Source organism: Bombina bombina, chromosome 2, assembly GCF_027579735.1.
Source record: "Bombina bombina isolate aBomBom1 chromosome 2, aBomBom1.pri, whole genome shotgun sequence".
Taxonomy (NCBI): domain Eukaryota; kingdom Metazoa; phylum Chordata; class Amphibia; order Anura; family Bombinatoridae; genus Bombina; species Bombina bombina.
Window position 1 is genome coordinate 1291333871 of NC_069500.1, and position 15270 is coordinate 1291349140.

Here is a 15270-nt window from a genome sequence, read left to right on the forward strand (position 1 = left end):
CCAATACTGTTTTCAATTTTTTTGCCTTTTTTATAGACTTATATATACTTGGGTATTTTGGTAGAAGTTCACCTAATTTTTCATCAGTTTTCAATATTGGCCAATGTTTTCTAATAATCTTTTCTAATTGTTGATTATTTTCATGGTAGTTTGTTACAAAGGGTACAAACATGTTCACACTTTTTTGGTCTTTTTGGTCTTTTATTTGGATCTTAGGATTTAACAGATTATCCCTATTCATATTTTTAACTATATGGATGTTTTTTTCTATTCCTTCTTTCTCATACCCTCTCTCTACAAATTTCTGTTTTAATATTTCTGTTTGTTCTAAATATTCTCCTTCATTACTACAATTTTTTTCTAATCCTCATTATCTGGCTTTTGGATATATTTTTTTTCCATTTATGGTAGTGGCAACTTTTCTGATGTATATAGTTATTTGCATCTATAGGTTTAAAATATTTTTTTGTATTTAATTTCCCATTTTTTAGAAAGATTTTTAAGCCTAGAAAAATAATCTTTTCTCTACTAGTTTTGCTCGTGAATTTAATGTTTTTATTGTTGTTATTCATAGCCTTCAGAAATGTTTTGAAATCCTCTCCTGTTCTATCCCATACTAGTATGACATCATGGATATAGCGCCTATAGAGGACCAGATTTGCCACAAGTTGCTGGGACTGTAGAAAATCAGATTCCCACATACCCATAAATAAATTTGCATAACTTGGGGCAAATCTGGTCCCCATAGCCATGCCACACTGTTGGTGATAAAATTCTCCCTCATATGAAAAATAATTGTGAGTAAGTTTATAATGTATTCCTCTTAAAATAAACTCCACTTGTTTTTCATTTAAAGTTGTATCTGTCTCCAGAAAATGTTTTACTGCTTTAATCCCATCCTCGTGTGATATACAAGTGTATAGGGATGCTACATCACATGTAGCCAACATATAGCCTTCCCTCCACTCTAGTTGTTCTATAATTTTTAAAATGTCTGTGGAGTCTTTAAGGTATGATGACAGTTCTTTTACATATTTTTGTAAATATGTGTCTAAATAGGCTGATAGGTTTGACGTTATAGAGTTAATCCCAGAGACTATTGGTCTCCCTGGTGGGGACACTAGGGATTTGTGGATTTTTGGTAAACCATAGAATACCAAATGGATTCTTGATGGGGTACTCTTGATAAATAAATGTATTCTCTTTATCATTTAAAATCCCTTCATTGGCGGCATCTTGAAGAATTTTTCCCAGATCTGAATTAAACTGAGTAATAGGATCTTTTTTGATTTTTTTATAAGTGATGGGATCTTGAAGGATAGTTTCACACACATATATGCGTAGTGTGAAAAATGTAATATAACTCCCTTTGTCTGCAGGTTTTATGATGATGATGTTTCAATTTCTCTGATACTATCCATTTGTTTTTTGGTTAGATTTCTTGCTACTTTATTCTCAGGGATATTCTCTATATCCTTAAGTATAAGCTTTTCAAAGATTTCTATAACAGGTCCTTTCTCATGTTTAGGATAAAAATTCGATTTTCTTTTTAAATTTGAATGAATATAACCCCTAGGGTCAACCAAATTTTCTCCTGCTGTTTTTTCTGGACCTGACTTAATGTACCACCTTTTTAGGGTAAGGTTTCTAATAAATTTATGTGCATCGATGAACGTTCCAAACTTGTTAATTTTGTTTGTAGGGGCAAATGTAAGGCCTTTTTTAAGGACTTCTTCCTGTGTCTTATTTAGGGGAATACTGCTTAGATTGAAAATACCTTTTGGTTTCTCTTATTTGTGACTCATTAGTCTTATTTTTTGAGGATCGTTTTGTTCCACTTCTTGTACCTCTTTTATTTTTTCTATTGTTTTTCTTTTTTTATTTTCTCTTTATGGTAAAGGATCTTTTTCTGGGGTTCTCTGGCCTAACTCTAAAAAATGAGCACCACTATTGCTTGTGTTAACTCTACTTTCTCCTTGTTTCTCCTTTTCCCTTATATTATGAGTATCTTTCTTTACTGTTTTATCTCTTTCCTAATTGACTCCTTCTGTGTTGTCAATATATCTTAAGCTCTCATAACTATTTAGATGACTAAAATTAGCTTCTTCTCTTGGATGATATTGTTGTGCCAAATCCCTGGTGTGTGACTGCCAATCTTCTCTATTTCTGCCTGTATATCTGTAATTGTTCCCCCGTGTATTGGAGGTCCAATTTTCTCTATATTGATTTTGTGATCTATTGTAGAAGACCGGTCTTTCTCTATTAAATTGATGTCTATTGTATGTGTCTCTATCATATCTCTCATTGTATCTATCATTACATCTTTCATTTGTGTAGTTTATATTGCATTGCCTTTGTCCTTTGTTTTGTTGATTTCTTTTTACCTATGTGTATTATATCTCTAAAAAATTGTGTCTTTCTTCCACTCTATAGTAATTTATTTTATAGATTTGAGAATATCCTTGTTCTTCCTTATTTTCTTTCACTGGTTTTTCTTCCTTTCTAATATTATTTGTATTTCCTCTCCATGTATGTGATATATATTTATCTTCATCTGGGTTATTAGAGTGTGTTTGGTAATCATCCTTATCTCTATTGACTTTATGTACTTTTACTTTAAAGAGTTCCTCTTTTGTAGATTTCATTAGATCTTTAAGATCTTTTTCTTTCTTTTTAAACTCATCTAGATTAGTATATTCAAGAAGTCTTTTCTCTAGATTGTTTATTTCAATGTCTAATTTCTGTAGGATCTCTTTTCTATACCCCTTAATTAGTCTCATGAGATTAAAAGAAGCTTCCTCAAGTATATTATTCCATTTTCTTTAAAATCTGAATTATCAGGATTAAAAGTACATTTTTTCTTGAGTCTAAGACCTCTAGGTACTCTTTTTGCTTCTAAATATTTCTCTAAAAAATATATTCGGTTCTGTGTTTCATTTCCAGTAATAATTTACTCTCTAGATCTTTCATAAGTTCATATAATGATTCTACATTTCCTGTGGTTACCATAATATCTCCTGAAAATAATATATTAATGTCTTTGTACATTCCTATATGAAAATACACTAGAGTCAGCCATACCAGCAGCCTATACTCAGAGGAGATGTTGCTAGTCAGAAAGAGAAGCAATATAGACAATTAAAACAAATATTGGGGTGAGTAAGGTGCTACGTATAAAACTATACAATGCCACAATACATATATATATATATATATATATAGGCCTCTATGTATCTTATTATTTTATTATTATATAAGTATTAACATTAGCAATTAAAGAATAAGTTATTCAATTTTAAGTAATCCAACATCAAGTTATCAAGCATCATAAGTATCACTTCCCCTTTAATTTAGAAGGGTATAAAAGAGCTGCAGATAATCCGGTAAAACAGAGTTTGAAAAAGGCATCAAAGCCGAAATGCGTTACTCTGTTTGTCTCTGCAAGTGTTCCTGGGCGAGTTCCGTAGCTTTGCCCTATAGGGATAAGAAAAAGCAACGCTTTACCGCTATTTGTGTCCAATGAGACGATCCGTTTGTTTGGTCCTACTACCAAAGACTGCGAGAAGGAAAAGCGGTTTGGAACCTGGCAATAGACTGGACTACACACACCACTAGGAACAACTTTGAACCTACTCATTCAACTTTATGGTGTAAGTAAAAGTGAGCACCTTAAAGTTGTTACATTTGGCATTCTTTTGACAAGATCCCCTTGTCGCTCTTTTCTAACTGCAGGATAACTTTTGGACCTGTTTTTAAACTTCATAAACATTATGGACTTTTTTTCATGCATACGAATTGTTTTATATATTGTTTAATATATTGTGATCACCTGTGATATAGGAATATTTGTTCCATTTATATGTATTATTTATATGCTTTTATTTTTTAGGATTAAATGTGTATTTTAATTTTAATTTTTGCATAATATATGTAATTATCTCAGTCTTTTTTATCTGATACTGCATTTTTAGCCTCCTTGCGTTTGGATTGTATCACATTTGGTAACCTCTCAGCCTATAACTATATATTTAGTCTTTTGTAGACGCCGCTTTATTCCAGTCTACCTTGGTGCATTTGCTGAAATAAATAGCAAAACAGGTAGTTGGGAGGATTTTAGTTACCAAAGCCATTGCTGCGGGTGCATTGTACGGGAGATTTTTCCGCTATCTGTTTATATCTGATGTAAACATTTCCGAATACAGAAATGTTGTTACCGCTTGTATTGTGATCACTTCTTTGTTTAAAATCAGGAAGGTAGGCTCAGGAGCATGTACTTGTCTGGAAGACCATATGGCATCAGTTTTGCAAGAATTGAATGTTTAAAATGTTATATATTTGCAAAAACAATAGTAAGCAGCAGTTTTTGTTCCATTTAGTGCTCCAGGCACGTGCACACTTCCCACCTAGGTATACTTAAAAAAAAAAAATACCATAAAGATGAAGCAAATTTGTTAAAGTTAGTTGGAAACTTTTTATAACTGTATGGTCTGTCTGAATTGTGAAAGAGCAATTTTGAGTTCCATGCCCCTCTAATGTCATAAATAGTTTTTTGGCATAATATTTAATAAAAAAATACCAACCGTGAGTTGTAACTTTAGATGAATAAACAATTTAGCTTTCTCGATATCTGTAACAAATAAATTCTCATCATAAATCAAAATAAACTGGCATCACTTCTTTTAAAGGGATATTAAACAGTAAATACATGCTAGACATACTGCTGTATCCCGTGCAGATATTAGCCTTAGAATAATGTGTAGCTGTATTTTTTACCTTTTATATTAGTTGTTTAAATATTGATTATATAAGTGTAAAAGTTTAGTTTCTATAAAGTACTCTAGATAGTAATGGGAGCTGCCATGTTTGAAATAGTTTTCTATTTATCTCTATCTTCTGTGCAGAACAATTAGGGAAAGATATATAAACCGGGCAATAAAGTAGAGTTTGTGTAAAAAAGGCTGCGTGGAATCAAACACAACCTTATAGTTAGTTTTATTTAATGTTGTATATCTGTTTCTAATTGTTTGTGACAGGACAATAAGATAAACTTTAAACTTAAAATCAAACATGGCGGCATCCATTACTTTAAAAAAAAAAATCAGTTAAATTATAGTAAAAGGGGACAAAATAAATAATAAATGTATATTACAAAGTTTTTTAAATACACATAATAAAACATTTTATATTACAATCTGATACTGTTTAATACCCCTTTAAAGGGCAGTAAAGTCAAAATTATTTTTTTATGCTTTAGATGAAACGTAATTTTAAACAACTTTCCAATTTACTTTTGTTATCAAATTTGCTTTGTTTTCTTTGGTATATAAAACTGGGTAGGCTCATAAGAGCTCAGGAGTGTGCATGTGTCTTTAGTGCTCTACGGCAGCAGTGTTTAGCAACATTGTATAACAAAGCTACAATAATAATGTTGCAAAATAGGGGCACCTCTACTCTAATGCAAGCATAAGAAACTAGACCTCAAATTTGATACATTGCACTCTGAGAAAGAAAAAAAAGCTAACAGGTAGTTTGATCATTGGAAACAAACTCTCCATATATGTTAAAAGTGTCCCTTTGTGTTATTTTAATATCTATTTCTAAATGCAATTGTATTTGTGGTGTATCTGTGAATGAGTTAATGAATAACTTTTTGTTTTATATTTTTTTAGTACATTGATGACATTTCTGATAGAATTGATATGCTGAATATAAACTTGAGTAATGTTATATTACTGGATGAAAAAGGAAAACGGAATTTAGAAGATTTTAGTGCAACAGGAATTGCTGATATAGACTTTGATGCGTTTCTATCAGAGGTAATGTTATGAACATCAATTAAATGTCTGGCATTGTAATACACTTTAAACATAATCTAATATTTTAAAAATGAAAAGAAAGACCTACAGTATGTACTCAATGCTATTTACACTTGCACATAGACAAACTGAGTGTCACATTATAAGAAATAAAAACATGGGCCCAATTTTTAGAACATCTGAATATCTGCCTAAAAATGTAGTGACGAAACGTGATGTTTTTTTGTTTTGTTTTCTAAATTGGTTTTAAAGCTACTGGTAAGAATGCAAAAAAAAAAAAACAACTAAAAAAAAGAAACCAATTTATTACAGGGTTTTTCGCAATGATTTTCACAAACTTTCATGGAAGCAAAAGATACATGGCCAAAGTTGAAGTAACATGTGACAGATGGTCACGCCATAATTTGGTTTTATAGGTTTTTCTTTTAACCAATTAGATTGTTTTAGCACAAGTGCAATTCAAAAGGTTAAATCATTTTGATTAATTTTATAATTAAAATTGTAAAGTTCCAAACACTTTATTTAAATCATACATAAACATTAAGAGGACCATACTTGATCTGAATTAAACATTCATTAAACATTTATTGATGAGAATTGAGCATCCAAGGGATAAACACATAGGTTTAACACATGGGTAAAGTATCACTCTGAATCTGCAGGTAATTGGTTGCACAGTTTGGTCATATGACTAGAGTTACTGATTAGATCTGCTGCAGATTCCGCTAAAAATGAGAGCATGACTTTTTTTTCTCCATAATGACCCTTTAACTAGTTTTTAGGATTGCATTATGTATATGACAAGCATTCTTGAACTCTCTTAGAGTATTTGTGTATTTGTCCTTACCACTTAATTTGTATCATGAATTAACAACACCTTCCATAAATTACTCCTGATTTATCTATATTCTGAAGTGAGATCACGACCCCTTGTTCATGTGAAAATGCTTTCAGCTCAGATTTATTAAATCTCTTAATATACTTGAAGGTTATCATCAACTCTTTCCCTTCTCTCCTCTAAGCTTTACATATTAGAGTCATCAGATCTGTCCTTGAACATTATATGTGGCATACCATGTTACCATTTAGTAGCCCTCCTTTTACTTGTAGATCATTTAACATTTTAACAGCCCTGCATTAGGTAGCAGAGTGTTGCTTTATTATGAATGTAAGATAATGTTTCTAAAGGAATATAAATATTATTATCATCCTGGAAATAAATTATTTAAGCTTTGGCTAGAACAAAAAGGTTGACTGATTGACAAAATCCATGAAAAGGAATGACTTGCCCAGCTGCCACCCTCAAACAGACTGACAACCTTAGGACACTCAATTCTATGACAATATCAAGGTGTAAAGTCATGCAGGTAGAAAAAAAATTGGTAGACAAAGGCAAAAACACATAAAGTGACCGACATGTTAAAGGAATCTCTACTACAGTTTAAGCCCATGCACAAAGTCTTCTACCAATCCTTAATCTATAAACTGGTTGAAAAAGTGTCAGTATATTATTGTAAGTATGGTTACTTTACAAAAGCTTGAAAAAGAAACTAATCTCAGATTTTTACCTAATAATAATGATAGAACAAAGTTTGCTAATAACTACAAAAAAGATGATCTTAGAATATACTGTAAATATCTAATAGCTTTATATGTGTTTATATATATTTTAGGTAAGCAAAAGTAGCACAAAAGTGGATCTTCTGGCATTTGCTAATGAACTCGAAGAAAATGCAGACATGTTGGTAAGTTATACTACTCATATATGTTTTGATGAAAAGTTTGCAGTGATTTTGAGAAATAATTTTGCCAGCCGGGTAGAATGATGAAGTAGTCGTGTGGGGGCAGTGTAAAACTTTACAGTATTAGAACATTTTCTGTTACTTTTAAATGTTACTTGCTTATCCAAAGTACAAAGTAATTGCATAATTAACATAAAATGATAATTTGTGCACAAAAAATAAAAAAATATTATCTAATTATAGCTTTATATTAGCTTAAATTTTACATGGTTGGTCTGTAAAATCTGCTGGGTGATGTGCCCATTAATAGCCAGATTACGAGTGGAGCACTTACAGTGTAGCATTCGTATTACAAGTTAAAAGTAAACGTGAACGCTTGAGCCAATCGCAATTTATGCAAGAATGATTACTGCATCCTCGGAGCTCTGGTTAACTATTTCGCAAAACAAAAAAGCTGCACCAAACACATAAAAATACATTACAAAGTACAGTTACACTTATAATAACTCTCTCTAATACAAATTATTAATAACAAATATTGCCCAAAAAAGTTATCAGGGCTCAGACATGAGGTCTCAGGTGTAAGAAAAGGAAAAAAAAAGGCAGGCAAAGGACATTAACATTGAGATGGATACATACATATACATGTCTAAATATGTATATGTATGTATTTATATTTGTATGTGTACATATGTATTTATATGTGTATATATTTGTTTACAGACATATATACACGTATAAACACTTAAATACATATGTATGCACATATAGACATATATCTATAAGAGCATTAGAGCCTTTTGAAGTCAAGAAGATGAAAACATGTAAAAGCGTATTTATGTGTTTGGATGGGGGGGTGCCGAGTGGTGACATCTGTGTCACGTGCAGCGTGTGGCGGCTGGATCTTGGATGTCGGAACCACGCTAGGCTAAAGGCAGCTTTATCTGGCACCGTAGCTGCCATTTTCAACTAGACTGCGGAGTTGGTAGATAGTCAGAGGTGACAAACCACAGGGGCGGATTGGATGTCCCTTTATCACCATGGCACGCAAGTCGGCGTAGGCCCTAAGCAAATAGAGTGCCAGCCGCACAAAAGCCAGAACAAAATGTCTTTTTGTGTTTTTCAACTCATCGTCACAGCTGATGAGTCTTGGCCCCCCAGCAGGACAGGCGAACTGCTACAGACTAAACAGGTATTACGGCTCAGCAGGAGGATACAGAGGTACTAGTGGCATGAAACAGGACAAAGGTGTGTTGAACCTTCTTACATCTATAAATGACTCTATTTTCTGTGCTTCTTTTTGCCTAATTTATTACACTCTGGCATAGGAATATGTATAAAAGGGTGTTATGGTAATATGCCTAGAACTGGGCAGAATTGGATTTATAAGGCGAAATGCCAAAGTGAATGGTTTTAAGCTTTATCTGAACCCTGTACCCCTCATATTATTATTGCTGGGACACTTACTTTGCACACGAACCTATCATAACTGAAGTTGCTTTAGAGAAAAAAGGAACAAGAAAAACAGGGGGGGGTTGGACCCCAGGGACTTATGCAAAGTACACAGCAGAAAGCAACAAAGGCCCTGTAGGCCAGGAAAGGTTGAAATCCTGTTCAAAGTCATCTGTTTCAACGTACAACCAAGGTTTTGAGCTTGCTTTTTCTTTTCCTTGTTCGTGTCTATACTCTATTTGAATGTTACACTGAGTAGGACACTAACCAAGGTGGTTTACACAGATTAGAGGCTTCCCCCTCCTTTAATATCAGAACTGTCCGGATGGACAAATATTTAAAATCACAGAAAAAGTCTCCTAAGAGCAACCTGGGAGAAAGAAAAAACCCTAAAAATCTAAATATTTCTGGGGATTCTCTAATTGAGGATATTGCGGAAAAAGTAAATGAGGCTAATATCATAGCTGCCTAGGTATCAGCCCTTATATTTCCCAAAATAGAGGAGATTAATGCAAAGCTCTCATCTATAATGGTGGAGAAAAAAAACAAGAAAGCAGGATTTCTGAGTCAGGACAAAGGGTATCGGATTGTGAAGACAAACAAAATATTTTAGACCCTAAGCTTGAACTGATTTTGAAACAAAATGCCAAGCTAACTGCCAAAATAGAAGAACTGGAGGACAGAAGCAGACGAAACAACCTCAGAATAATAGGTCTCTCGGAAGAAGTTAAAACAGAAAGTTTTATACAGTTTGCTGAGGAAATTCTACCCTCATTATTGAAATTTACTGTGGAAAGAGCACACAGAACAGGAAGAGTTCTAGATGGATCTGATCAGAGATCAAATAAATCAAGTCCTGTCATCATTGAATACCTGAACTACCAAGCTAAAATGGAGATAATTAGAGCCTTTTGTAGAGTGCAACAACTAACCTACAAGGAAGGAAGATTACTGTTGTTCCAGGACTTTTCCTATGAGACTGCAACTAAAAGGAGACTGTTCTCAAGTATTTGCTCAAAACTTGTAAAAGAGGGGGAAAATATTCTTTACTGTATCCAGCTAAACTCAGGATTAGAGTTGGCAATTACTTTTTTTGTTTTTGACACTCCTGAAGAAGCACATTTTTTTTTTTTAGACAAAGATAATATCATTTAAAATGGCTTCTCACTCTTTTTTTGTTTTGTTTACTTCACAATGGTTTTGCTGATATGATAAAATGTATATCAAGATCTAAAGATGCTACTAGGGCATCAGAAGGCATATGTTCAAGACAGAATTCTATGAAGCTCCTTTACTATTTTGTGAAGCCAATAGAAGACACTGGGTCAGTATATAGGTTTGGCTAAACTTGTGCCCTTTTACTAAGAGGTGGATGCCTACAATGGGTAGTAAAGATGCGGGTTAATCTTAATGTAAAGTGTCATTAGGACATCCCAAACTAATTTTAGTTGATAATAGAAATGTCACGAGATAGTATTAGAATAACGGAATTTATGGCTTGTTAAGTTGTACACAAAGTTACATAATTCACAGTAAGGTCACTAGACAATTAAAGTTTAAGTTATTGTTTTGGGGAATATGTATATTATATGGCATCTTAATAGAAGGTTCTTGTCTAAAACACAATATGCCAGCTAGATTACTAAAAGGTAAAGGTCTAAGCCAATGCTCTAGGAAAAGTCTTTATTATCTATTAAGTCACCAGAAGACACTGGGTTAATCTATAGGTTTGGGTATATTATGGTTCTAGCATAAAAGATTGCTGCTTTTATAGGGCAGTAAAGATATGTGTTAATTACAATGTAAATTGCCAATAGGACATCTGGATCTATTCAAAGTTAGATAATAGGCATGTTACTAGACTCTATTAGAATACACAGTATGTTTATCTGTATATAATGACACATAATTTTTAGCAAGGTCACTAGAAGGTAATTGTTTAAGATAAGGATTTAGGGAATTTATACACTTCATAGCACTACAATAGAAGGTATCTGCTCAGAATACAAGGCAGTACCATAGTTAGACTATGTATATTAAAATATTTTTAGTGGTTTTTGTTTTGTTTTGTTTTTTACAGTAATATAGAACATAAGAGAAGGGCACATTAAAATACTTGGTAAAGCTCTGGGGATGCCATGAGGGGTTTTAAACATAGTGCCTTGGGAGCTATGTCATATTTAGCAACGATACTGGTTTACTTTATTGTAAGATATAACGTGATATGTAAAATCAGTATAAAGAATTTCTTTATTGATACATTAGACATAGCTAGTGGTTTGTTATATGACAAAGTGTTACTGTCAAGAGAACATGATATAACAGCAATATTCCACAGTATTTATGTTAAACATATAATACAAAAGTCGGTCACTGTGTATTGCTGATTGAATAAGTAACGTCAATATTTTAAATGTTTTTTTTTGGGGGGGTTCCCTCTTAGAGTGGTAAGTCAGATTTATACATCTGAAATTAGATATACAGATGAATTACTCTAAAAAAAAACTTGGTGTAACTAATTTATGTAGTAATGTATTGTGTGTTCTTTGTTTTTTCTCTATCTTTCTCTCTTTTCCTTTCTCTTTCTTCTTCTCTCTCCTCTCTTGTCTCCCTCCTCTCAGATGGATGGGTCTAGATCGCCCCTTAAATTAAGTAATGGTTAAATTCTTTTCATGTGGGGGGGAATTCACTCCCCGTTAAAACACAAGGCCATTTTAAATTACTTGAGTAAGAAAAAAGTTGACATAAGTTTACAGGAAACACATCTTTCTGAGAACATTCAAAAATTAAGGCAAGGTGGATTGGGGAGGTTATAAGCTCATCATATTTTAAAGCAGCAAGAGGGGTAGCAATTCTGTTAAATCAAAATCTGAAGTATGAATCAAAACATAAAATAGACAAGGAAGGGAGATATATTTTTATACACATCACTCTTGAGGGTAAGGATTATATAATAGGAAACTTATATGTGCCCAATAAATCTGATAGAAAGTTTTGGAGGAAAATATATAGAATCTTAGATACATTTCCGGATGGTAAATTGATAATCATGGGGGATTATAATGTAACACCAAATTCAGTTTTGAATAGGAAAAACTCCAAGGAAAAAAGAAACATTGGAAACGGAACTCCCAGTAAAAATATGAAAATAAGATATTCTCAGTTTTTTCAGATAATTATAAATTAGTTGATGCATGGAAACTCTTAAATCCGAATAGTTTAGAATATACTTGTTCATTTAAAACCACAAAAACCCACAAGACCCTCTCTAGATTAGACTTATTTCTAATATCAGATTCTTTAATGACAAGAGTTATAGAAACAAACATTTTGGAATTTGTTCTCTCGGCTCACTCTCCAATTACCCTAACTCTAAGCGAGCTAAGTTAATCTAATTATGTTGCCTTTTATTTTCCTAATTATTTGGTTAAATCGACTCTGAAACAAAAATGGAATGAGTATAGTCTCAATAACAGGGAGTATAAAGATAACAAGATAATTTATTGGGAGGCAGCTAAAGCAACATTGAAAGCGGAAGTTACATCTTATTTAATAAAACTAAGGAAGGAAGAGAATATTGAAAACACAAAATTAGCAGTTAATCTTGCTGCAGCATATACGCGCCTTAAAAAACAACCATTGAAAGAAAATAGATATAACTATTACAAAAAAAAAAAAGAAAGATCTCTATCTACTAAGCCTAGAAGGAAAATCTATAGCTAAATATTCAATGCAATTTGAGAGATTCGGGAATAAGGTGGGGAAATATTTAGCGAACATTTTTAACAAAGTTAAAAATAAAACTCTCATAACGACAATAAATGATGGAGCAAAAATTACAAATAAAATAGAGGACATAATATCACTCTTTCAAAGTTATTTTTCAGACCTATATACCTCACAGAACCCTAAAATCGAGAATATACATAGGTTTCTGGAAAAGATAAAACTCCATAAGATCTTAGTAGAAGACATCAAGGCTTTAAATGCACCTATATCAAAACAAGAAATTATTAAAACTATGAAAAATATGAGAAAGGAAAAAGCTCTTGGACCGGATGGTCTATCATTGAAATTCTATTGGCTATTGAAAGAAGAAATTATCTATGATCTTAAAGAACTATATGAGCAGTTTTACTCTTATAATAAAAAAAGTTCCATCTCAATTTAAGGCAGCCAATATTATATTGCTGAAGAAGGAAGATAAAGATCCTTCACAAGTATCCTCATATAGACCAATATTACTCCTGAATCTTGATTAAAACATTTTCATGAAAATTCTGGCGGATGGATTAAAATCAATCCTGCCAACGCTCCTTTATTTAGACAAGGCAGGATTTATGATGGGGAGACCTGCAGAACTGAACATCAGGAAAATATTACAAGTAAATTTTCAATACGGGAAGATTGGGGAGGAGATTTTTTGGCTCTGCCTGAGACCTTCCTTCTATCTCTGGATGCAGAGAAGGTCTTCGACAGAGTTGAATGGAACTTCATGTCTGAAACTTTACTGAGTTTTGGTCTGCGAGGGAATTTTGTGGATCTAATCTCTAACATTTATTTGGAATCTAGTGCTACAATTTTAATCAACAATTATATGTCGCCTTCCTTTTCCTTAGGTAGAGGAACTAGACAAGTGTGCCCCATGTTGCCCCTTCTTTTTGATCTAATTTTGGAGCCTCTGGCTATCAAACTTAGAGAGCTCTTGATAGGGACCAATATAGGTAAGGAGAGTTTACAGATCTCACTCTTCGCAGATGATCTTCTATTGGGCATAACTTCACCAGAAACATAAGTTACTACAGTTATAAAAGTACTAGAAGAATATGGGAAAGTTTCGGGTTACAAAATAAACTATTCTAAATCTAAGATTCTATAGCTAAAAAAAACAATTTTAGACCAGACATATACCTTTATAGAAACAAACGCCTAGATTACGAGTTTTGCGTTAGAGGCTGTGCGGTGCTAACGAACAGTTTATGCTCACCGCTCACTTACAGACAGCGCTGGTATTATGGGTTTTTACAAACCAAACCAGAAGTGAGCGTTCAGCAAAATTTTGCTCATTACCACACTCCAATACCAGTGCTGCTTACGTTAGCGGTGAGCTGGTTGTGCGTGCTTGTGCACGATTTCCCCATAGGAATCAACGGGGAGAGCCGGCTGAAAAAAGTCTAACACCTGCAAAAAAGCAGCGTAAAACTCAGTAACTCAGCCCCATTGATTCCTATGGGGAAATAAAATTTATGTTTACACCTAACACCCTAACATGAACCCCGAGTCTAAACACCCCTAATCTTACACTTATTAACCCCTAATCTGCCGCCCTCGACATCGCCGCCACCTACATTATAACTATTAACCCCTAATCTGCCGCTCCGGACACCACCGCACCTACATTATACTTATGAACCTCTAATCTGCTGCCACCAACATCGCTGCCACCTACATTATATTTATTAACCCCTAATCTGCCGCCCCCAACGTCGCCGCCACTATTCTAAATTTATTAACCCCTAAACCTAAGTCTAACCCTAACACCCCCAAGTTAAATATAATTTAAATAAATCTAAAGAAAATTCCTATTTAAAACTAAATACCTATAAAATAAACCCTAAGCTAGCTACAATGTAACTAATAGTTACATTGTAGCTATCTTAGGTTTTATTTTTATTTTACAGGCAAGTTTGTATTTATTTTAACTAGGTGGACTAGTTAGTAAATAGTTATTAACTATTTAATAATTACCTAGCTAAAATAAATACAAAAGTACCTGTAAAATAAAACCTAACCTAAATTACAATTACACCTAACACTACACTATAATTAAATTAATTCCCTAAATTAAATACAATTAAATGCTATTAAATACAATTACATAAAATTAACTAAAGTACAAAAAAAACAAACATTAAATTACAGAAAATAATAAACAAATTACAAGATTTTTAAACTAATTACACCTAATCTAATCCCCCTAACAAAATAACCCCCCCCCCCCCAAATAAAAAAAATCCCTACCCTACACTAAATTACAAATAGCCCTTTTGTGGGGCATTGCCCCAAAGTAATCAGCTCTTTAACCTGTAAAAAAAAATACAAATCCCCCCCAACATTAAAACCCACCACCCACACAACCAACCCTACTCTAAAACCCACCCAATCCCCCCTTAAAAAAACCTAACGCTAACCCCTTGAAGTTCACCTTACCGGGAGAAGTCTTCATCCAACCAGGCCGAAGTCCTCAACGAAGCCGGAAG

The 15270-nt window shown here is 33.2% G+C and overlaps 1 protein-coding gene across 1 annotated transcript in view; it reads left to right on the forward strand.

Moving 5' to 3' along the window:
* PROM1 (prominin 1) overlaps positions 1–15270 on the forward strand; it is a 395265-nt gene that overhangs the window by 325168 nt on the left and 54827 nt on the right. The window contains exons 15-16 of the mRNA XM_053704117.1: positions 5670–5816; positions 7490–7561. Of these exons, the coding sequence (XP_053560092.1) occupies positions 5670–5816; positions 7490–7561 (219 nt within the window). The remainder of the gene's footprint in view (positions 1–5669; positions 5817–7489; positions 7562–15270) is intronic.